This window comes from Somniosus microcephalus, chromosome 1 (assembly GCF_052327205.1).
Source record: "Somniosus microcephalus isolate GS21.2 chromosome 1, FLI_Smic_1.0, whole genome shotgun sequence".
Lineage (NCBI taxonomy): Eukaryota > Metazoa > Chordata > Chondrichthyes > Squaliformes > Somniosidae > Somniosus > Somniosus microcephalus.
This window is the reverse complement of record NC_140987.1, coordinates 399,224,723-399,245,017: the sequence shown is the minus strand read 5'-3', so window position 1 is coordinate 399,245,017 and position 20,295 is coordinate 399,224,723. Positions and strand designations below refer to the sequence as shown.

The following is a 20,295-nucleotide window of genomic DNA, read 5'->3' as shown; positions in this document are numbered from 1 at the left end:
CTGGCTGAGGCTGATATCGCCCTGTATAAAGGTAGGAGGGATGTTGGGTGATATGGTTCATAGTCACTGTGATTTCCTGGAACTTGTTTTGATCGCCTTTAAGGGTCAGAAAGGAATTTACCAAAATTCTTCTTTTACCTGAATTAGCCTAATTTTTTTTAAATCTTGTTTTTTTGTCTCTCCCAGGATGCTGGTGGGTGGGAGCATTAGGGGTCATGATACTTAATTGCAACAGGACTGTTTGGGACAGCTCAATGGACCAATTTCCTGTCTGTTATTTTTATATGTTCCTATGTACTCTTACATTGGATCATCATGACATTATAGGTCTCGGCTATGGCTCAGTGGTAGTACTCTTGCTTCTGATTTAGAAGGTTGTGGGTTCATCCCACACCAGAGACTTGAGCACAAAATCTATACTGACACTCCAGTGCAGTGCTGAGGGAGTGCAGTTCTGTGGGAAGTGCCGTCTTTCGAATGAGACATTAAACTGAGGCCCAGTCTGCTCTCTCAGGTGGATGTAAAAGATCCCATGGCACTATTTCGAAGAAGAGCAGGGAAGTTGTCCCCGGTGTCCTGGCCAATATTTATTCCTCAACCAACATCACTAAACAAAACAGATTATCTGGTCATTATCACTTTGCTGTTTGTAGGACCTTGCTGTGTGCAAATTGGCTGCCGTGTTTCCTACATTACAACAGTGACTACACTGTAAAAGTACTTCATTGGTTGTAAAGCTCTTTAGGACTTCCTGAGGTTGTGAAATGCGCTATATAAATGCAAGTCTTTCTTATCTTTCTCCTGATGCAGAAAACATTTCTCAAGAGATTTACTTGGTTTTCAAGCACTCACCCATTCCTCTTTGTTACTTATTGACTGAATCAAACTGCTTTAGATGTGTTCATGTTTATTCAATTGGATTGGTAATATAACAGATATGGCCTAATTTCAGCCAATCACTAATTTTTGCTCTTCTGACATGTCATGCTCTGCACAGTGACACCCTGAAATGTTATACTTTCACATGTGACACCTTTAAAAACATGATGTGATGGACAAGTTCTAAATGCAAGACTTTTAATTTTAGGTTATAGGTACTAGTCAAATTTAGCTGACCACCTATCTACATGTTGCTGATCCTGACAGTCTTGCCTGTGAAGGAAATAGCCTGTCATATTTTAGCTGTGGGGGTGAGGGATGGGGGAATCTGTTTGCTGTTGAGCACTTCTCCTATAACTTGTTCAGAAGCAGGTGTAGACAGAGGACTGGCAACAACTTGGGAGGCACTGCCTGACCTGTGCATCTGTCCAGGTGCTAGAAGCTGAATTTACATACCGACCACTATTCTCCTCAGCAAAGACTGTCATGAGGTCTGCAAACTCCTCCCTAGTTAATTACCAGATCTGTCAAAATGGCCTTTATTCTGTGGACCACAATACCTTGACAGCATTTTGAGAGATTACATACATAGGATATACAGATGCTGCAACTATACTTGTCAGCTTTGTGCCTGAGGTTTCCGTTGTAGATGCTACAAGCTGCTTAATTGCAGTCTGCACAGCAGAAAACTCTTGCTGCATGGCTCTGCCCAGCTGTGTGCCAACCATTTGTATTGTGCTTTGCAATGAGGCAAGTGGATGGTGCACCCAAGCATTTTACTGAAGTATCCTCAGTTGCAGAGCTGGCTGCGTTAGATGTGTATCAAAAAGCGACTCAACAGATTCCGTAACGATAATGAATCTTTAGTTCGTAGCCTTCTTCAGTCTTCAAGTCTGCCCTTTTCAAATCTGCATGAAGACACCCACTCTTTCATTTTTGCTCAAGACCTGTAATGCCCACACACACACATTGTGTATCTCTGGCTAGTGCATGTTTTAAGTGAGGATGATGCAGGGTGCTGTGATGCAGCTTGTTGTTGAGGAGAGCTGTCTTGTTGCTCTTGGGATTACACCATATCTGTAAAAGGAAGAAAGGGCACATAAGTACATCAGAATACTGTCATGTTATGGTTGCACAGACAATATATGGCACATTTTACAGCAAACAACATTCATTAATTCATTTGAAACAATTGCACAGATAAGGTACACAATTTCAGTTGCACAAACCAGGAAGTGCGTTCCTTTCTTCCAGCTTGCATGCCACCAATGCTCTAAACTGATTTCCATCTGATGACTTGTATTATTGTCTTCATGGAGGGAGTGAGCAGATTGGATTGCCGAGACCCTCCACCTGTCTGCACTCTGTGCCTTTAATTGTACGCTGACTTTTTCTGTATGGACAAAAATATTTTATGTTGAATGAATGGATATTGTGTATTGTACATTCCAGGCTGTGGCAGTTCTAAGGCCTTATACATAGCTTATTGAAAAATACTTTGCCTACAGAAAATATGAGAGCTGGCTGAGTCTATTATAATGGTCATATGAATATGAATATGCCAGATGATTCTTTTTTGTTCTGCTTTACTAGTTCTCAACCATCTTTATACTTCCCTTTGTGTCACAATTGGAACTGGCTATTGGATCAATCCAGGCTAAGTATACTTAGGTATTCAAGAAAGCTCGTCTGACACGTTCACAAAAGCAAAATACTGCGGATGCTGGAGATCTGAAATAAAAACAGAAAATGCTGAAAATACTCAGCATCTGTGGAGAGAGAAACAGAGTTAACTTTTCAGGTCGATGACCTTTCATCAGAACTGGAGCAAGTTAGAGATGTAACAGGTATTAAGCAAGTTTAGAGGCAGGTAAAGGGGAGAGGGGAGGAAAGAACAAAAGGGAAGGTCTGTGATAGGGTGGAAGGCAGGAGAGAGTAAATGACAAAAGGGATGATGGTGCAAGGCAAAAGGAGATAGTAATGGGCCAAGTAATAAACAAAAGATGGGTCTAGAGGAGGTGTAAATGGCAATAACAGTATCATTACCAACAGCTGTTGTCTGAAAAAATGGGAGCAGTGTTTATGACAAGGCCATCTGCAGTCTCCCCCACTGAGTCAGCAGCCTTCCACCAGCCATGCTGCAGCCACTGGGGTAGCACTTCGGAGGAGCGCTAGGACAGGCAAAGGCACTAAGGGAATGTGCAAGGATGACTTTGTAATGTAGTATTGGATTGAATGATTTATAAATTTGGTTTGGAATGTTTGTTTTGTGGTGGCTTTCATTTCAGCTTTGTGAATCTATGATGTTCCATGACAGAGGGATGGTAAGGTGGGGAAGTGTTGAACAATGGGGATCAGGGGTTTCATGCAGGGGAACCGGAGTCTGATGATACGCTCACGGACAGCCCGTCCGGAACAGGAATTTGAAGGCTGCCTCCTCTCTGCCTCCTCCTCCTCTTCCTCCTCCTCCTTCTCTTCCTCCTCCTCCTTCTCTTCCTCCTCCTCCTTCTCTTCCACCTCCTAAGGTGGTTGCGGAACCTGTGGTGGTAAGGGCTGTGCCCTCATGATGGCCAAGTTGTGGAGGATGTAGCAGACCGCCACGAATTAGGACACCCGCTCCAGCCAGTACTGGAGGGCTCCTCCTGAGCGGTCAGGGCAGCAAAACTGTTGCTTGAGCACCCCGATGGTCTGCTCGATGACATACCTCATAGCAGCATGGCTGTCATTATATGAGTACTGGCCATGAGTGGTGGGGTTGCGGAAAGGAGTCATCAACCAGGTGTAGAGCAGGTAGTCCTTATCACCTAGCAGCCACACTCGGGTTCGACATGGTGTCTGGAAGATTGCTGGCACAGCAGAGTGGCACATGATGATGGCATAATGACTGCTGCCAGGATACCAGGCATTCACCATTACAATGTGCTGGGCATGGTTGCACATTAATTGAGTGGTACCCTTTGTGGTTACAGAACATTTCACCATTGAGATGTGGCGCCCGCAAAACCATGTGTGTGCAGTCGATGGAGCCCTGCACCATGGGGAAGCCCGATATCCTGGCAAAGCCATGTGCATGTTCCTCCTGCTTCTCTCTGTTTAGACAGAAGACAATGACATCCCTTCTCCTAGTGTACAGAGCCTCTGTGGCCTCCTGGATGCAGCGATGAATGCTGAACTGTGAAATGTTAGCTATGTCGCCTGTTTCAGCCTGGAAGGATCTGCTGGCGAAAATATTCAGGGCCTTGTTCACCTTGAGGGCCATTGGCAGAACTATTGTTCCCCTGCTCTGAGGCTGCAGGTCTGGTTCCAAGAGGTGGCAGAGTTCTGTGGCCACCTCCTTGGTGAAGCAGAGCCGACAAACAAACTGCTCCTGGCTTAGGTGCAGGTAGAAGAAGTGCTCCCTGAAGCCCCTAGGTGGGTAAGCCCTTCAGTTGAGAGCCTCCTCCCCCTCCCTCTGTGAGCAGCTTGTCTTCTTTGCTGCCTCTGCTCCATCTCCCTGTCATGCTGCAGCCCTAGCGGGACTGCAATTAGAGCCCCCATGACTGGGAGCAAGTGGTTTACTCAGAGGCCTTCTAGTAGCAGCCAACACCTTCCCAACGTGCAGCAGCACTCCCCGCACACTTTAGCAACTTTTTAAATGTCTTCCAGTAACCCAGTACTCCTACAAACTCTGCAAGAGCCAGTACAAAAGCAATAATCAACTGACCTGCAAGTTGGTGTATCCCTTTGAACGCGCGTTCAGCTGTGCATGTTTAGGAGAGGCCATTGAACAGAGCAGCGACGTCAAAAATGGCTGGTCGTGCATCAAATCAGTGTTACAGGCTGACCGATGTCACAATCTGCCTACTCTGCATACTGCCAGCGCACGCACGTACTGCCCGTGTTATCACCCTCACCAAGATGGTGAACAGCGCGGGCCGTGTGCCGGAAGTGGGTGGAAGTGAGGCAGACGCCATTAAAAAAAAAAAGCCATAACTACCGGCGCCAAGGTGCCGAATTTCGCAGGCCAGTTTGCTAGCTAGTTAGCTAGTTCAGCAACATTCATCCAGATTACTCTGAATCGGCTACATATTTAAAAGTTCCTTTTATTACAACTTAATGTATTCAAGTGTCCAATAAAATTGTGCCTTCCTGTGAAGGTGCTAAAAATTTAACTTCCAATTAACATACTCTGCATCTAACTAAGCAAAAAAGCATTGATTCTGTGTAGCACTAGCTGAAATTCTTTGGGAGAGGGGAGATGGGAAGCGGCAGATCTGTCCCAGATCCAAGGAAACCCCAACATCTAATGAATTTCTCTGGTACTCACCAATGCTGTGATTGACAGAAGAAAAAGGCAAAGTTGCAGCTCTCAAAGATTCATATAGACCATTAGCAAATTCAGCAGAAAACCTTTACCTAGAGAGCGATGTTAAGCTGACGTGATGAATTCAGTGAAAAATGATACCATTTAAATGCCATTAAAACCCAGTTATCGAATAATGCTTGCAGCATTGTTTCCTGGGATCGAGCAACCCTGAGTGACTCTGAGGTCGGTTTGAAGTTGCAGCCCCAACTACTTGAAATGGGGTTTCATTATGAAAATGCGCCCCGTAATAGACATCACCAGCATGGCCTAAGCAGGGAGAGAAACCCTCCTATGCTGGTGATAAAATTGACATTTTTAAATAGTAAAAGAAATTTATGGTCAGTCCATTATTTTCTTATATTAAAAAAAGAAAACATTTTGGAAAAAGTAGTACTGTCGCTCAACTTTCTTTCCTTTGTAAATATCACCTGTAAACACATTTTGTAAGGATGGCTGTAATTAAATCCTGAAGCACATTAACACTTTGAAACAACAATTCTGATGCTTGACAAAGTATCAGAATAGTTACTTTAATACTTACTGTCAATTTTGTTAAAAATGTTGGCTAAATAATGAACTGGAATCGGACTGAAATTCAATTTTGAAACTTGAAAGCTTTGAAAATTCAACTAAAATCTGATAATGGTGTTACCTGAACCTTCTTGCGGTTGACTACGAGGACAGTCTTCAGCTGCAGCCAAAGCTTCCAGGGCCTGGAGTGTGGAAACCAGAGCATCATCCAGTTCCTGGGCACGGTGTCGGACAGTCCTCGTTTGAACACCATCAATTAGTGACACTGGGATATCATTGAAGAGTATCTCACAAGGCTGTCGACTGGACGCTAGGCTTTGAGTGGTCCTTCGCTTGGAGTCGTCTTCATCTGAACTATTATCCCTGAAGCCTGGTGGCGGAGCAGCTAATGTAGGAAGTAGAGAATGACATTCATCTTCTTCATGTTCCTCATCGCTTCCTGGCAGAGGGAGCGTTGTCAGGTCAACTACGTCATCCTGGTAATTGCAAGAGTTTAAGCATTTCTCTGTACTGCTTCCTTTGGGAATAATATTGCCTTTCATTTTGACTTTACAAGCATCACAAAGCAAGTCATCATTGTCCTTGATAAGTATGGGAAGGATCTTAGCACTATTCACTCTTGATAGCTGCATTGGGATTTTCGGACAGATACAGCTATGGTGGTCTGTGGTGTAAGCAATTGCCATTTTCATCTGGTTGTCCAATGTGTTAGCTCTCCCCCTGCTCAGAAATCCTTGCTGCCCAGGAACACTCCTGATGTCAGAGTTGCTTTGCCCTGCTTTTGAAGTATTTGGTGTGGGGTCAGACTTTGTCCTTGGTCTTGACTCCTCAAAGAAGATGAGATTTTCATTAATATCGATTTGATTTTCAAATTCCTTTCTTCTTTCTTGCATTTGTAAAAAATGAAATCTTACGAGATTGGACTCTGGGGAGTTTGCCATCAGATTGCATGCAGTCTGAGACTCATTGTGGTGCAGGAGATTGTGAGGACAACTTGTACCTCTTCCCTCAGTTTTTAGTATAGGACCCGATGACGAAATAGTCCATTCTGGTTGCAGAATGTTCGGTATATTTCTGTAGTCTGTTAACGAAAAGGAAAAATATCATCATCTTCAATAATAAATGTTATTATCCTTGTCTTCTTCTGTTTGAGAAGGAAGAAGAGTAGATTTTAACCCTATCCACCTGGCAGAAACCAGGCAGGTAAGCAGTTAAAATCCACTGGATGACTTTCCTTGGCAATTTCGCCGCACTTCTGTCGTAACTTAGGCAGGAGTTTGGCAGAACCGCTTCGATACGCTGGATACCTTAGCCTGGAAATCCCAGTCAGCCTTGTAATAGGTGGAGCTTTCGCCTCTCCTTTACTAGGCTACACATGTAAGAGGGGACAGGGCTGGTACGGGGGCTCCTAACATCAAGAGGTCCTGCTTCCCCACCCCATAAAGAACCTGGCGTAAGACTGGAGATTGATACAATGAGTGAGATGAGGTGTACTGGCTTCCAGTAGGGTCGAAGTTGGCTCCACAAAGGGGGAGGGGGTTCCAGGCTAGGGAAGTGGTCTGGACCTCCAAAAATAGGCAATTTTTTTCAAAAAATGTTGCATCAGCCCCTTTACATAGGGAGCCAAAGGGAGGTTAAATGGAGCCTTCGGGGGAAGCTTGGGCGCCTCTCCTCCAAAATGAAAGTTTCTGGCAGCATGTGCCAAGATGTGTCCGTAACAGTGTGGGTGCCCGTTGGCCCCATGCAATTGAGCTGCTTTTCCATTACCCTACAAATGTTGGCAAGGTCAGAAATGGAGGGTACAATCGTGGCGTAACTTTCAGGATTAGATCTTATAAAAAAATGTTGGGGCCTTTGTCCACTGGGCACAGGTTATTACAATGTCCTTGGATTGCCCTGCATGTCATTTTTCTATTGGAACACTGTCTCACTGAGGGTGAAGGGCACATCCCTGATATGCATAGCAGTGTTAAGAAGCAGCTCAATTCAGGAGGGATACTGAATACTGCACATTTCATTAAAATATATCTGAATATATATCAATATATACATATCAATATATATTTCTAAATAGTTACATGACATATTTCACCAGTACCATAAATTACACTTGGACCAAACCTTACAACATCTGAGAAACTTACATTATAAAATACATGTGTCTAGCGTACTAATGTATGTGGAGGCATCATGTATTCATTTGTGGTTCTCCCACACCGATGAGCAGTGCATTATGTGTAACAAACTCACTTCACTTTGCATTATATTAATTTATAATTCTGAACTGACACACTGAATATGGATGCAAGTGTAATATTTATGTGAAAAATTTCTCAATCATTAATGGCATAGTTCCAGCCATTCTCTACATTAATATATTAAAGATAGCAGGATGTACAGAATAAAAAAGCACCACAAGTGATTGAACATTTAAGAATGCTGAAATTTTCAAATCTACATATGATGAGGGTTTGAAAAATTGGCATTAAGGATAATGAAGACACTCGGGACAGAAATTAGAAAAATAAATCTACTTCAAGGGTCAGATAAAAATTGCCGGTAATTCAATAAATGTTGTAGTTAAAAATCATTATACATGTCATTGTTGCTACATGCACTTATCTAGTGTTGCTACATGCACTTATCTAGTACCGTATTTGTAAATAATTATTATTTCAATTTCTTTCAGTTTAACAAAACAATACTTTGTTGGCCTGCATGTATGATTGCCAAATATTTTAATATTTTTCTTTTTTCCATACAATATTTGCAATTTCATAGAAGTTCTGGTCACTACTTTAACAAATATCAATGTAAAGAATATTTAAAAAAAGAATACTGTAGCAGCTAGGTATAATAGTTTACCATGATCTGAGTTCTAACAGAATCAGATTACAAAGTATTGGCTATCGAGCTTTGGAAGAACCCATCACTTGACTGGTCTTCCACAGGATAGAACTCTGGATTGGGAATCACTTCAGCCACCCATAGCAAGGAACTTTCAAGAGAACTTTTATTGCAACTTCTTGGGGTTGCATGGAAGAAGATGAATGGTTTCATATCAACATAGTAACCGGATTGACTGGAAAGCCAACCAGCTCTATCAACTGTGCTCAACCCAAATGCATAATATTAGACTAGGTGATGATATTGGGTGCATTTTTAATATTGGGTGGTAATTTGGTGCTGATGGGCAGGGCGACCGTCCCCGATGAAAAATGTGAGAGTCTCGATTCGAACCATTTTGATGGTCGAGTCTCATTAGCCTACGACAGGTGAGCTGCCTACGAGTTTTCCGATGTAAAGGAGAAGCTCACCAATGAGGGGGACGGAATTTCAGGTGGACCCAATGTCAAATACCAGTGAACATATCAATATGCTACATTTTTTTTAAATGTTGTCGGTATACAATTTCTTTTCATTATTCTTGAACTTGAAAGGTTGGCCACACCTGCAGTAAGGAATTAAAATGGCAGATTGTTTTTGTCCAGTAGGGATAGCCTTTTGTGATTTTAAAAGTCTTTTCAAAATTCCACTAGTACTGACTATTTTTGCAGAGCTCCCCCTGAAATAAGATGCTTTTCATAAGATATTTTCCTCTGTGACAAAACCTTAGTTTTTGATTCCTTTTTATTTCTTATAATGTATGCTTTTGCAGTTAACTTTGATGAGAGTACTGACTCGTACAGAATTGACAATATTGTCAAGTGATTGGCTAAAACATAATGATATTAATGCCAGGAAATCATTAACAATGATGCATGATTACTGTAAGCCACTTAAAACAATTTGATGAAAAAACTACTATAGAATGCAAGTGAATTGCTCTCTATACATTGTGATTCACCTCACAGGCCCACTCATGTGTGTATAACTTCCCCCAAATGTTTACATTTCTAACCTACAATTTGCAAATTTGTACTTTGTCTCCATTGACTGAACAAAAGTGAATCACTCAAAACACATTAAAATAATTGTCTGCCATTTTTTGCGTCCATGACTAAAATTTATATTAGAAACTGCCTCTGTAAACCACTGGCAGGAGGACGTAATTACAGAGTGACAAGTTTACTATGGGCAGGTTCCATTTTAAATATATACATCGGAATTTTTATTGGAAAAAATTGACAGGAAATGTCCACAGATGTAAAATTTTAAATATATTGTAGATAGATAATTGTCACAATTTGTGAATTTGTATTGTTTCAATATTTACATGATATAAACCCAGATAAGTGACTAGTCAAGGCTTAACAAAGGAAAGGGATTTGAGCTGAGCTGTCAGGTTCTTCAGTTAAAACAGAGTTTACCAACTCAAATCTGATGAACATCTTTTGTAAGCAAGACGGTTTCTGAATCTCTGTATGGTGTGTCACTGATGCCGAGGTGGTATCATTGGGCTGAATATTTACTGGGGTGGGTAGGTGGTGGGTTTGAGTTTCGGACAGGAAACCCGCAGGTCTTGGTTTCCCCGCATGGCAGCGTGTGAACTTTGGCCCCGACAGGTTCCCCGCCCAGAAGTCAGCCTGATTGACATGCTTGGCTTCCAGTCGGGTGGGAAACACTCCAGAGGAGGCCGCAGGTCCAAGTAGGTCTGACCCAGGTGGAGGTCCGATCCCGTAGTGGGGTCTGTAGTGTATGTACCTTTAAGAGCCCCTGTGTACTGTAATACCGGTAGTGACCACTCGGGTATATAAGCCTGTACAGCGTCTTGTATCTTTTAGTTCACCTCCAGACTTTGTTCAGTAAACACCTGTTAAACCAACTCCTGCATTCCGTGTCTCCATTAACACACGGATACAACAGTGGCGACGAATTGGAAACGGACTTACCTGCAATTCGGCAGCACCTCAAGGAGATCGATTCCTCAGACGAAGGTCGAAGAAAAAAAAAACCAAAACTGTGGTTTCACCAGCTAGCCGGGCTGGTGGCAGGTACTGCACTAATCCTTCCTGGGCGGCGGGCTGGGGCTCGATCGGGTGGCTCTGCAGCGGGGCCGAGCAGCGAGTCGGAAGGCAGAGGCAAACAGAGACGGAGGGTGGAGCACTCGGGAGACGGCCGGCGCTGCAAAGCAGGTCGGCATTCGGACCAAGCAGAGGGAGGGAAAAGTCCCAGAGAGTCCGGCGGGAACGAGTCTCCAACTATTAAAAATATCTGTGTAAATAAAAACCGCAGAGAACAGCGTTGTCAGCAGCGGCAGCGGCAGGAAAGTGCGGGAGGCGCCATTTTTTCTCGGCAGGGAAGAAAGGAAAGCGCGGGAGGTGCCATTTTTGATTTTCAGGATGCCTAAGACTGGCAATATTACTGCTTTCGATAGTGATATAGAGGATTGGACCACATATGTGGAAAGAGTGGGGTAGATTGCACAGCGAACGAAGTAGAGGATGATAAAAAGGCATCGGTACTTCTAAATCTGATGGGCGCAAGGACATACGGGCTGTTACGAAACTTAATCATTCCAGCCAAACCGATGGACAAGAATTTTAAGGAGATTGTTGATACCCTACAGGAGCACTTAAACCCAACACCACTGCTGATAGCGGAACGATTCAAATTCTTCAGGAGGAATCAGTACAAGAATGAAAGTAACGCTGATTACCTCACCGAATTAAGAAAGCTGTCAAAGCACTGCCAATTCGGGGCAGGACTGGCAGATTCTCTACGAGACAAATTTGTCTGCGGTCTCCTAAGTGAAGGAACACAGAAAAGGCTACTTTCTGAGAAAGATTTGACACTGGACAAGGCTTTCAGTGTGGCTGTATCATTCAAAGCAGCAGCAAGAGGAGCTGCAGAGATACAGCAAAAGTCACAGGACTTCGGCACCCATGAAATGACACGGGGTTTCGAGAGATGTTATCACTGCGGCAGATCCACCCATGACCAGAGGGACTGCTGGTTCAAGGACAAAGCATGCAGGCAATGCGGAAAGATGGGACACATTGCACGTGTATGCCGATCTGGAAACAAAAATCCACTGACAGAAAAAAAATCAATAAGGAAAAGTACAGAAAGGTACAAATGATGACGGACAGTAGCTCCGAAGACCAGAAGAGCGATAGCGACTCCGGAAACAAGGGACTAAGCTGTCTCAAATTACATAATGTAATTGCCAAAGAAGATTACCAGACCATTTGGGTTACCCTCACGATAGCGGGGTCCCCAGTTAAAATGGAGCTAGATACAGGATCAGCTCTGACCGTCATAAGTCGACGGGATTACGAGCGGCTATTTCCGCATATACCTTTGAAAGACACATCCATTATCTTGAAGACATATACGGGGCAGAAAGTATACCCCAGAGGGAAAATAAAGGTGCCTGTTGTATACAACGGCAAGGAAATACAGAAGTTGTATTTATACGTTCTGCAAGATGGTGGTCCACCGTTGTTGGGATGTGAATGGATCAGGAAGATACGTTTAGACTGGCACTCCATTCAGGCACTGACGGTGACAAGTAAGAAAAAAAATGATGATGACGTCATACCTGAAAGATTAAAAGACATCTTGGCTAACGCCAAAGAAGTGTTTCAACAGGAACTAGGAACCTTGAAAAGGTGTCGCCGCCTCAATAAAAGTGGAAGATGTGGCAATTCCCAAGTTTTTTAAGGCAAGGCCGGTGCCATATGCAATTCGTCCAGCAGTCGAGGCAGAGCTGGAGAATTTGGAAAAAGCAGGCGTGTTATCCAAGGTAGATTGGAGCGAGTGGGCAACACCCATCGTCCCGGTCATGAAGAAAATGTTAAATAATGATAAATCTGAAGAACAGAGAAAAATTCGCATCTGTGGGGACTTCAAGGTGACTGTAAACCCAGTCCTTCACACGATACAGTATCCTCTTCCAAGGATAGAAGATATTTTCGCCTCACTATCCGGAGGGAAACGTTTCACCAAAATTGACTTGGCACAGGCTTATCTACAGATGGAGGTTGAGGAGGCCTCTAAAAAGTATCTCACGATAAACACACACAAAGGCCTGTACCAGTACAATCGACTGGTTTTCGGAGTAGCATCAGCTCCAGCTATCTGGCAAAGAGCTATGGAGCAAGTCCTGCAAGGGATTCCGGGGACTCAATGCTACCTAGACGACATCCTTGTAACAGGAGAAAACGACAACAAGCACCTTGCCAATTTGGAGCAGGTGCTCACTAGGCTGAGAGAACGGGGCCTACGAGCAAATCGCCCCAAGTGCGAATTTTTCCAGAAACAAATATCATATTGTGGCCATATAATTAACGAAGAAGGGTTGCATAAGTCACCTGAAAAAATTGAAGCGGTCATAAAAGCCCCAGCACCTGAAAATGTCTCACAATTAAGGTCGTTCCTGGGATTGATAAATTACTATCATAAATTTTTACCGAACTTGTCAACTGTTCTGCACCCTCTTAACGCACTGCTACAAACGGGAGTAATTTGGAAATGGAGCGAAGACTGTAAACGTGCCTTCCATAAATGCAAAGGCTTGATCATGTCCAAGGAAGTGTTGGCTCATTACAACCCATCACTGCCAATCAGACTGGCGTGCGATGCATCCCCTTACGGCGTAGGAGCGGTATTATCGCATAGATGCGGTATTATCGCATAGATTCCCTGATGGCTCGGAGCGGCCGATAGCTTTTGCATCACGCTCATTGAACTCAGCTGAGCGTAACTATGCCCAGATCGACAGGGAAGCACTCAGCCTGGTGTGGGGAGTGAATAAATTCAACCATTACCTACATGGACAAAAATTTACCTTGTTGACTGACCATCAACCCCTCGTCTCCATATTCAACCCTAAAAAGGGCGTTCCCATTATGACAGCGCAAAGGCTACAGAGGTGGTCCCTTTTCCTAGGGGCACACCAATATGACATAGAATACAAAGGATCAAAACAGCATGGGAATGCTGATGGTTTATCGCGCCTACCGTTGCCAACGGTAGAAGAGGCACCTACAGTGGACCCAGTGGAGATGTTCCACTCAACCATAGTAGAATGTCTACCAGTAACAAATTCTACCATTGAAAAGGAAACGAGAAATGACCCGACTCTCTCACGAGTCTACGATTTAACGGTGAAGGGATGGTCAGCACATGGCGAACCACTGTTGCCAGCATTCTCGCAAAGAAGAGAACAGCTGTCAGTGTGCCAAGGAACCTTGATGTGTGGATCCAGAGTGGCGATTCCACCCAAACTCCAGGATAAAGTGCTAAAGGAGCTTCACGAGGGGCATCTGGGTGGAGTGAAAATGAAGAACCCAGCCAGAGCATTTGTGTGGTGGCCAGGTATCGATGGAGACATCGAAGAAATGACCAAGAGCTGTCTAGGATGCCAGAAGGTCCAAAACGCCCCACCACAAGCCCCTCTACATCCATGGGAGTGGCCCTCATCTCCATGGCAAAGGGTACATATCGACTTTGCTGGTCCATTTATGGACTCAATGTTCTTAATCGCGGTTGATGCACACTCCAAGTGGCCGGAGGTAATAAAGATGTCCACCACCACCACGGAAAAAACCATCACAGTATTAAGGACCATATTTGCCAGGAATGGGCTGCCTGAACAGATCTGTTCTGATAATGGACCGCAATTTGTGTCCGAAGAATTCAGGAAGTTCTTAAAAAACAATGGGGTTAAGCACTACACATCCGCCCCCATACCATCCCGCCACCAATGGATTAGCTGAAAGGTTTGTCCAGACCTTCAAGAAGGCCATAAAGGCCATGGGTAATGAAGACATAAATCTACAACATAAGGTAGATAACTTCTTGTTTGCATACAGGAATGCAACACATGTGGTTACAAACCAAACTCCCGCCATGATGTTTTTCAATAGAAGACTAAGATGCCGGCTGGATTTGATCAAGCCAAACATCAGAAGGGACGTAGAGAACCGGCAATTTCAAGGCATGAATGAAAGGCCAACTAGAACCTTCCAGATAGGTCAACAAGTTTTGGCCCGGGACTACCGTACCGAGAAATGGCAGCCTGGAACTATTTGCACACGACTAGGACTGCTGATGTATACCGTGGACATTGGTGAAAACATAATAAGGCGCCATGCTGACCAGATCATAGAGTCATCCGAAAAGGGACAACCTACACCACAACTCTATACGCCTAATGATGAAGCAGAGATACCCATAGTATCTACCTCCGATCCGGTGATACTGGAACCAGATGAACCCGACACTGGCATTCAAGCCGAATCGACCTTGCCAAAAGAACCTACTACACCACCGAAAACTACTACACCACCGAGGCGTTATCCGGACCGAGTCAGGAAGCCTCCAGAGAGACTGACTTATAATTGATTAACTGCAGCAAATGTGTAGATTATTGTTCTTGTAAACATGTTAATTAATGATTACTTAAAATGTTATCTACTAATTATCTAAAAGGGGAGGAATTGTAGTGTATGTACCTTTAAGAGCCCCTGTGTACTGTAATACCGGTAGTGACCACTCGGGTATATAAGCCTGTATAGCGTCTTGTATCTTTTAGTTCACCTCCAGACTTTGTTCAGTAAACACCTGTTAAACCAACTCCTGCATTCCGTGTCTCCATTAACACACGGATACAACAGGGTCCGATCCCTGACCCCGTGGGTTCCGATCCCGAAGGGGGGTCCAATCCCCAACCCTGTGGGTTCTGATCCCGAAGGGGGGTCCGATCCCCGACCGCGTGGGTTTCGATCCCGAAGGGGGGTCCGATCCCCGACTCCGTGAGTTCCGATTCCGAAGGGGGGTCCGATCCCCGACCCCGTGGGTTCCGATCCCGAAGGGGGGTCTGACCCCCGACCCCGTGGGTTCCAATCCCGAAGGGGGGTCTGATCCCTGACCCTGGGGGAGGGGTTTGTATGGTGGCGGAGCTTGGGGGGGGCTAGGAGAAAGCACTCCTGCTCCTCCTGGCCCACAAGGAGTGTTCCCCGAGGTTGTCCTCACCTCACTGAAGCTGATGGGTTTCCCAAGGCCCTGGAAACCCTGCCGGCCACAGTAAAACCTGCAATGCAGGTTAAATCTGAGGCTTCCAGCCTCATTAACATATTTTAAATGCCAACTCACCTTCTGAGAGCGGGTTGGTTGCCCGCCCTTTGTCCCGCCTTAGTAAAACCTGGAAGTCATCGGGTTGGAGCCGGCTTCCTGATGCGCTCGGAATTTCTGCCCATTTAATCCCCCCCCCACACCCACTCCAACCCGTTCACCCAAGCTGGAACTTGCTGGAGCTAACTTTTCTCCCTCCCGCCACCCCAGTGTAAGCCAGGCAGTGCACTTTACACAAGCGCCTGACTTGACCTTGCCCGAACTCATCCCCTTTTCAAGGTTCAGCTGTTTTAAGTATCTTGGTGAGTACTCGGTGGGAACTGGTGCTTGTTGCAAATCAGGACAGGAAATTGTTGAACTGCCTCAGGCCTTGAAGGCCCATAGTAGCATTAACTGCCCGTGGAATGGAGGCCTGCTGACTTCTAACAGAAACAGCAGCAGCTCAGGAGAGCCGGTTAAAATGAAGGCTGCGGGAAGGGAGCGTTGATGGGTATGTTTCCCTGATGATTTTAACTGCCCACCCCACCTGGTTTCCAACCACAAAGTCCACGATGGCCGAAAAACTTTTAAGTGTCATCTTTTTTCCAGGCCCAGTGGGAACATTCTTGAGCTGAAGGCCTTTTGGCTTCTATTTTTGTACAGCAGCTCAAAGGCTCCAGAAGGGAAGAAGAGGCAAAATGAGTCAGGAGCCAGAGTGTTGGGTGTCAGCAGCCAGCAAAGAGTTAATGGGTGAGTTTTGAAGCGCTGCCATTTTTAAAAATGTGGTGGGACATTAAAGTCTTCATTGAAGAATTTGTTTATCTGGGCCTTCTGAAAGGTGGGCTGCAAATGAAGGGCAGCACTGTACAAAAGAGAGGTCCACCCTAGACTGAAAACTCATATTCGAAGTAAGCCTGCATTTAAGAGTCTGTTAAAAATGGACATTCAGTCGCTGGAGTGCTGTTCAGGTACTTTAGCTGCATTATGGTGAGCCTCCTAATTTGAATGAAATTTGAGGCCTTTGTGAGCCTTACATATAATTGATGCGCAGACTCCCATGCTCAATGTGCTTCCTGCCTGCATCTGCCTGTGCTCAGCACATTAGTTGCGGAGTAGCCCGAGGCTTCTGCGCCCAGTAATATGGGGATCTTCCGCCCATACAGTGCTTCGGGCATCACGAGCTGCATGATCAGTCCGCTAGAGTTACTTTAAGACTTTCTACACACATATGCTGTGATACAATTACACATTCCTCCATAAATGCAACAGTAACCTGGAAAGTGATGAGAGGAAATAATATTATTTCAAGATTTGTAATAAAGTGTGTGTAATAAAATGATCAGTGCAGCAATTGCTTTGTTTCATCACAGGTTGCATCTGCTCAATAATGATTTTTCACTTTCATCAAAAATTAAGGAAAAGAGAAAAGCAAGAAGCTTGCCAGAATATAAATGCACCAGCCCATGTGGGACAGAATCATACAGACAGGAAGGTCCTAGGTTCAATTGCTGGTCTGTGCTGTGATAGGTGATCTCTGCAGGGCTACGGGGCAGCACTACATTTGGCTAGAGAGGGAAAAGTCAGTCACGGGTTTCCAGCTTGGCCATTATTGTGGAGTCGCTGCTGGAAGGGTGTATGTGTGAATAGCAATGAGAATTGGACCAGGCTCAGCTGTGAAGCACTGCACTGTCATGTAGCCTGCCAACAGTCAGTGTCCAGGCTCATTTGAAGATTGCCCACATGCAAGAGGTACCGTGGGTTGCTGGTGTCAGGAATTTTACCCCAGCTGTCTTCTGGAGAGGAGGGGAGAAAACACAAGAAGCAGGCAAAATGCTAAGACCTTAGCAGAATCTTTCAGAGCACTCTCTGTCTGTTCCAAACACCTAACCTGACTCCCTCACTCAAATTGCTTTCTCACAAACTAGTTAAAAATCAATGAAACAGTGTTACCGTATTGAGGTTACAAGTTAATGATCATTGATTGAAAAACACAGTCAGAGTGTAAGTTTCAGTGATACTGGTGGGAGGCGGGGGTGTTAGAACAATCCTCTAGGTAGGCGACATGCAGACTGACCCGAAACGTTGACTCTCTTTTCTCTCCACGGATGTTGCCTGGCCTGCTGAGTTTTTCCAGCATTTTCTGTTGTTATTGCAGACTAATCTGTGCACATAATGCAGACACACAGCATTCTTACATTCCCCCCACACTGCACCTATTCTGTTGATGCTACAACCATGGCATACAGGTGTCAATGCAAAATGGCACCTAGCCGGGTTATTAAGACAACAAACAATTTCTACTACATATTTAAGACAAAGCCTAGGCCATTGAATCAAAAAGGCTGAAGAAAGGGATACCGCAGGGAGTGTGATTACTTTTGCATTTTAAGTGGGCAGAGTTTGGATTAATTTTAGGAGCTCACTGTGACACAATCACCACATAAATTGTGCTCATTGTAACCCTTATCAGTAGATGTGACTGTTAGCTGCAAAGGAACTTCAGTATTGAAACTGTTAACGTACCAACCATACCTGCCTTATTCACTTGAGGCTGAACGTTGGCGCTGCAGAATATCATCTTCTTTGCATCAATGAATAACCGGTAATAACCTGCTATCAAACAAGCGAAGTTTACAGCTTCTGTTGATTCCATCAGCAACACGATAGGCTGAAAAAAAGTATCACGGTTAATGTTGCAAGTTGTCATGCAAGTATTGATGGACTTAATGTTGTCAGCACAGTATCAGAAGGTATTTTAGGTTCCCACTGAATGCTGCCTGGATAATTGCACTGCCTGGTGTGGTACTGATCGGAAAAGTCTGAGATTCAATTACTGGGAGTTAGCACATCTCAGGTGTGCAGCAGTAGGTGTTCTATAATTGACCATATTGCCCGAGTTAATAAGGAAAAGCATTAGCCAATGTTACTGCCGTTGAGGGGTATCCAGTAATAGCAGCTGCAAAATCTGTGTGTGTCTGGACATTGTGTGTGAGAACATGATTAGGCTTGGCTATGATACATTCTGCCTGCCATCACATCATTTGAACAGCTTGCCAATAGCCACTGTCTGTGCTCACACGTGAAGATTGTCCACTTAGATGAAATACTGGAAGGCACGATGGGGAAAGAGAGAAGGTTAAATATCTCACTGGATTGGTGGCCCACTGGGCTACTTTTTGACAGACATACTAGGGCCAAAAATCTAGAGGGAGCGATCTGGGATCTCTGCTGCTGACCTCACCAATGTTTGGGGGATCAAGAACATATGAAAAAGATGGACAGGAAAAGACCAGCTGGTCTATCAAGACCATCCCATTCAGCTGTGTTGCAACGAGGCAACACAACCACCAAAACTCTCCACCTGCCAGCAGCCATGTAAGAAGAGGTTGCTTTATTTTAATGCCAATGGCGGGTGCCCATACCACTCAGGGCACAGCTCAGGAATTTGCCTTCATCTACAGGCCACGAATTGCCAGTCCAGGGGAGTACAGGCCTCCACTCCAGAAATAACTTGGCAATTCCCCAAGTGGTCTCCTTTATAATGGGATCACATTGAAATAATTTTTAAAAAAAAATTTCTTTGGAGGTCCAAACCACTATCCTGACCTGAACTCCAGCTAGGGCCCACTACTGCCATTCAGCGACCTGGTACATCTGGTCATGTACCGCCACCAATGAAATTCTGGTGCCAACAGAAAGCAATAAATAAATAGGTTACAACACAGAAACAGGCCATTCAGCCCAACAAGTCTATGCCAGCGTTCACTCTCCAGCGAGCAAGTAGTCCTGATCACAGATACCAGCCTTGTTCAAATGTCCCTTCATCCACTTTTCTTTCATCCACCTATCCAATCTAATCTTGAACAACGCTGCTGTAGCTCCAACTGAGTTACGGTGGTGTAGTGATGAAAGTCTGAGGAAATTCAGGGCCATCATTTCTGCATCAACAACTCACCCTGAAAAGGAATTCCACAGCCTCACAACTCTGCTATTTTAAGAGAGGCATTGGCCCTTTTATTTTAACGCATTAAGGCCTAGAAATTCAGTTGTTAGCGCCAGCCTCTAGCACCTTAGGAGGAGGAGAAGTGGGGCGCGAAGTGGCTAGCGCCCGGGCGCGGCGCAATCTGCGCCTCTCGCGGACTTCAGTCAAGATTTAGCGGCGGCGCAAAACCGCAGCACCTGCTCAGCTGCGCACGCAGATCCTGACGTCATTTCACGGTGCAACGCCCTTGGTGCGCCCCGAACCGGAACTTCAGTGGCGCCCCCTTCTGTGCGCCTGGCGCCCCCAGTGACTGGTTGAGGGGAATGGTTCCCAGTCGCTGCGGGGTGCGGGGGGCACTATTTAAAGGGGACTCTTCCTGCATTATTTGTGGCAGCCATTTTGTTCCACTCCTTCTGTGCGAGAGAGAGATATTTGGAGAGAGACAAAGGGAGAGAGCTTTCTGCTTTGACTCAGCGCTCGCACAGGTACTTCTGGCTTCAGGCCAGAGCTTTGCAGTTGGATTTAACTTTCAGTGCCATAGCCTTGAGTCGCCACATAT

The 20,295-nt window shown here is 44.9% G+C and overlaps 1 protein-coding gene across 2 annotated transcripts in view; it reads right to left on the bottom strand.

Moving 5' to 3' along the window:
- The window catches only part of frmpd3 (FERM and PDZ domain containing 3), a 485,785-nt gene that overhangs the window by 5,010 nt on the left and 460,480 nt on the right, over positions 1 to 20,295 (bottom strand). For both annotated transcript variants that reach the window (XM_085997856.1, XM_085997864.1), the window contains 2 exons: positions 18,287 to 18,422; positions 5,877 to 6,836 (listed from right to left, as the gene is read on the bottom strand). In XM_085997856.1, the coding sequence (XP_085853982.1) occupies positions 5,877 to 6,836; positions 18,287 to 18,422 (1,096 nt within the window). The remainder of the gene's footprint in view (positions 1 to 5,876; positions 6,837 to 18,286; positions 18,423 to 20,295) is intronic.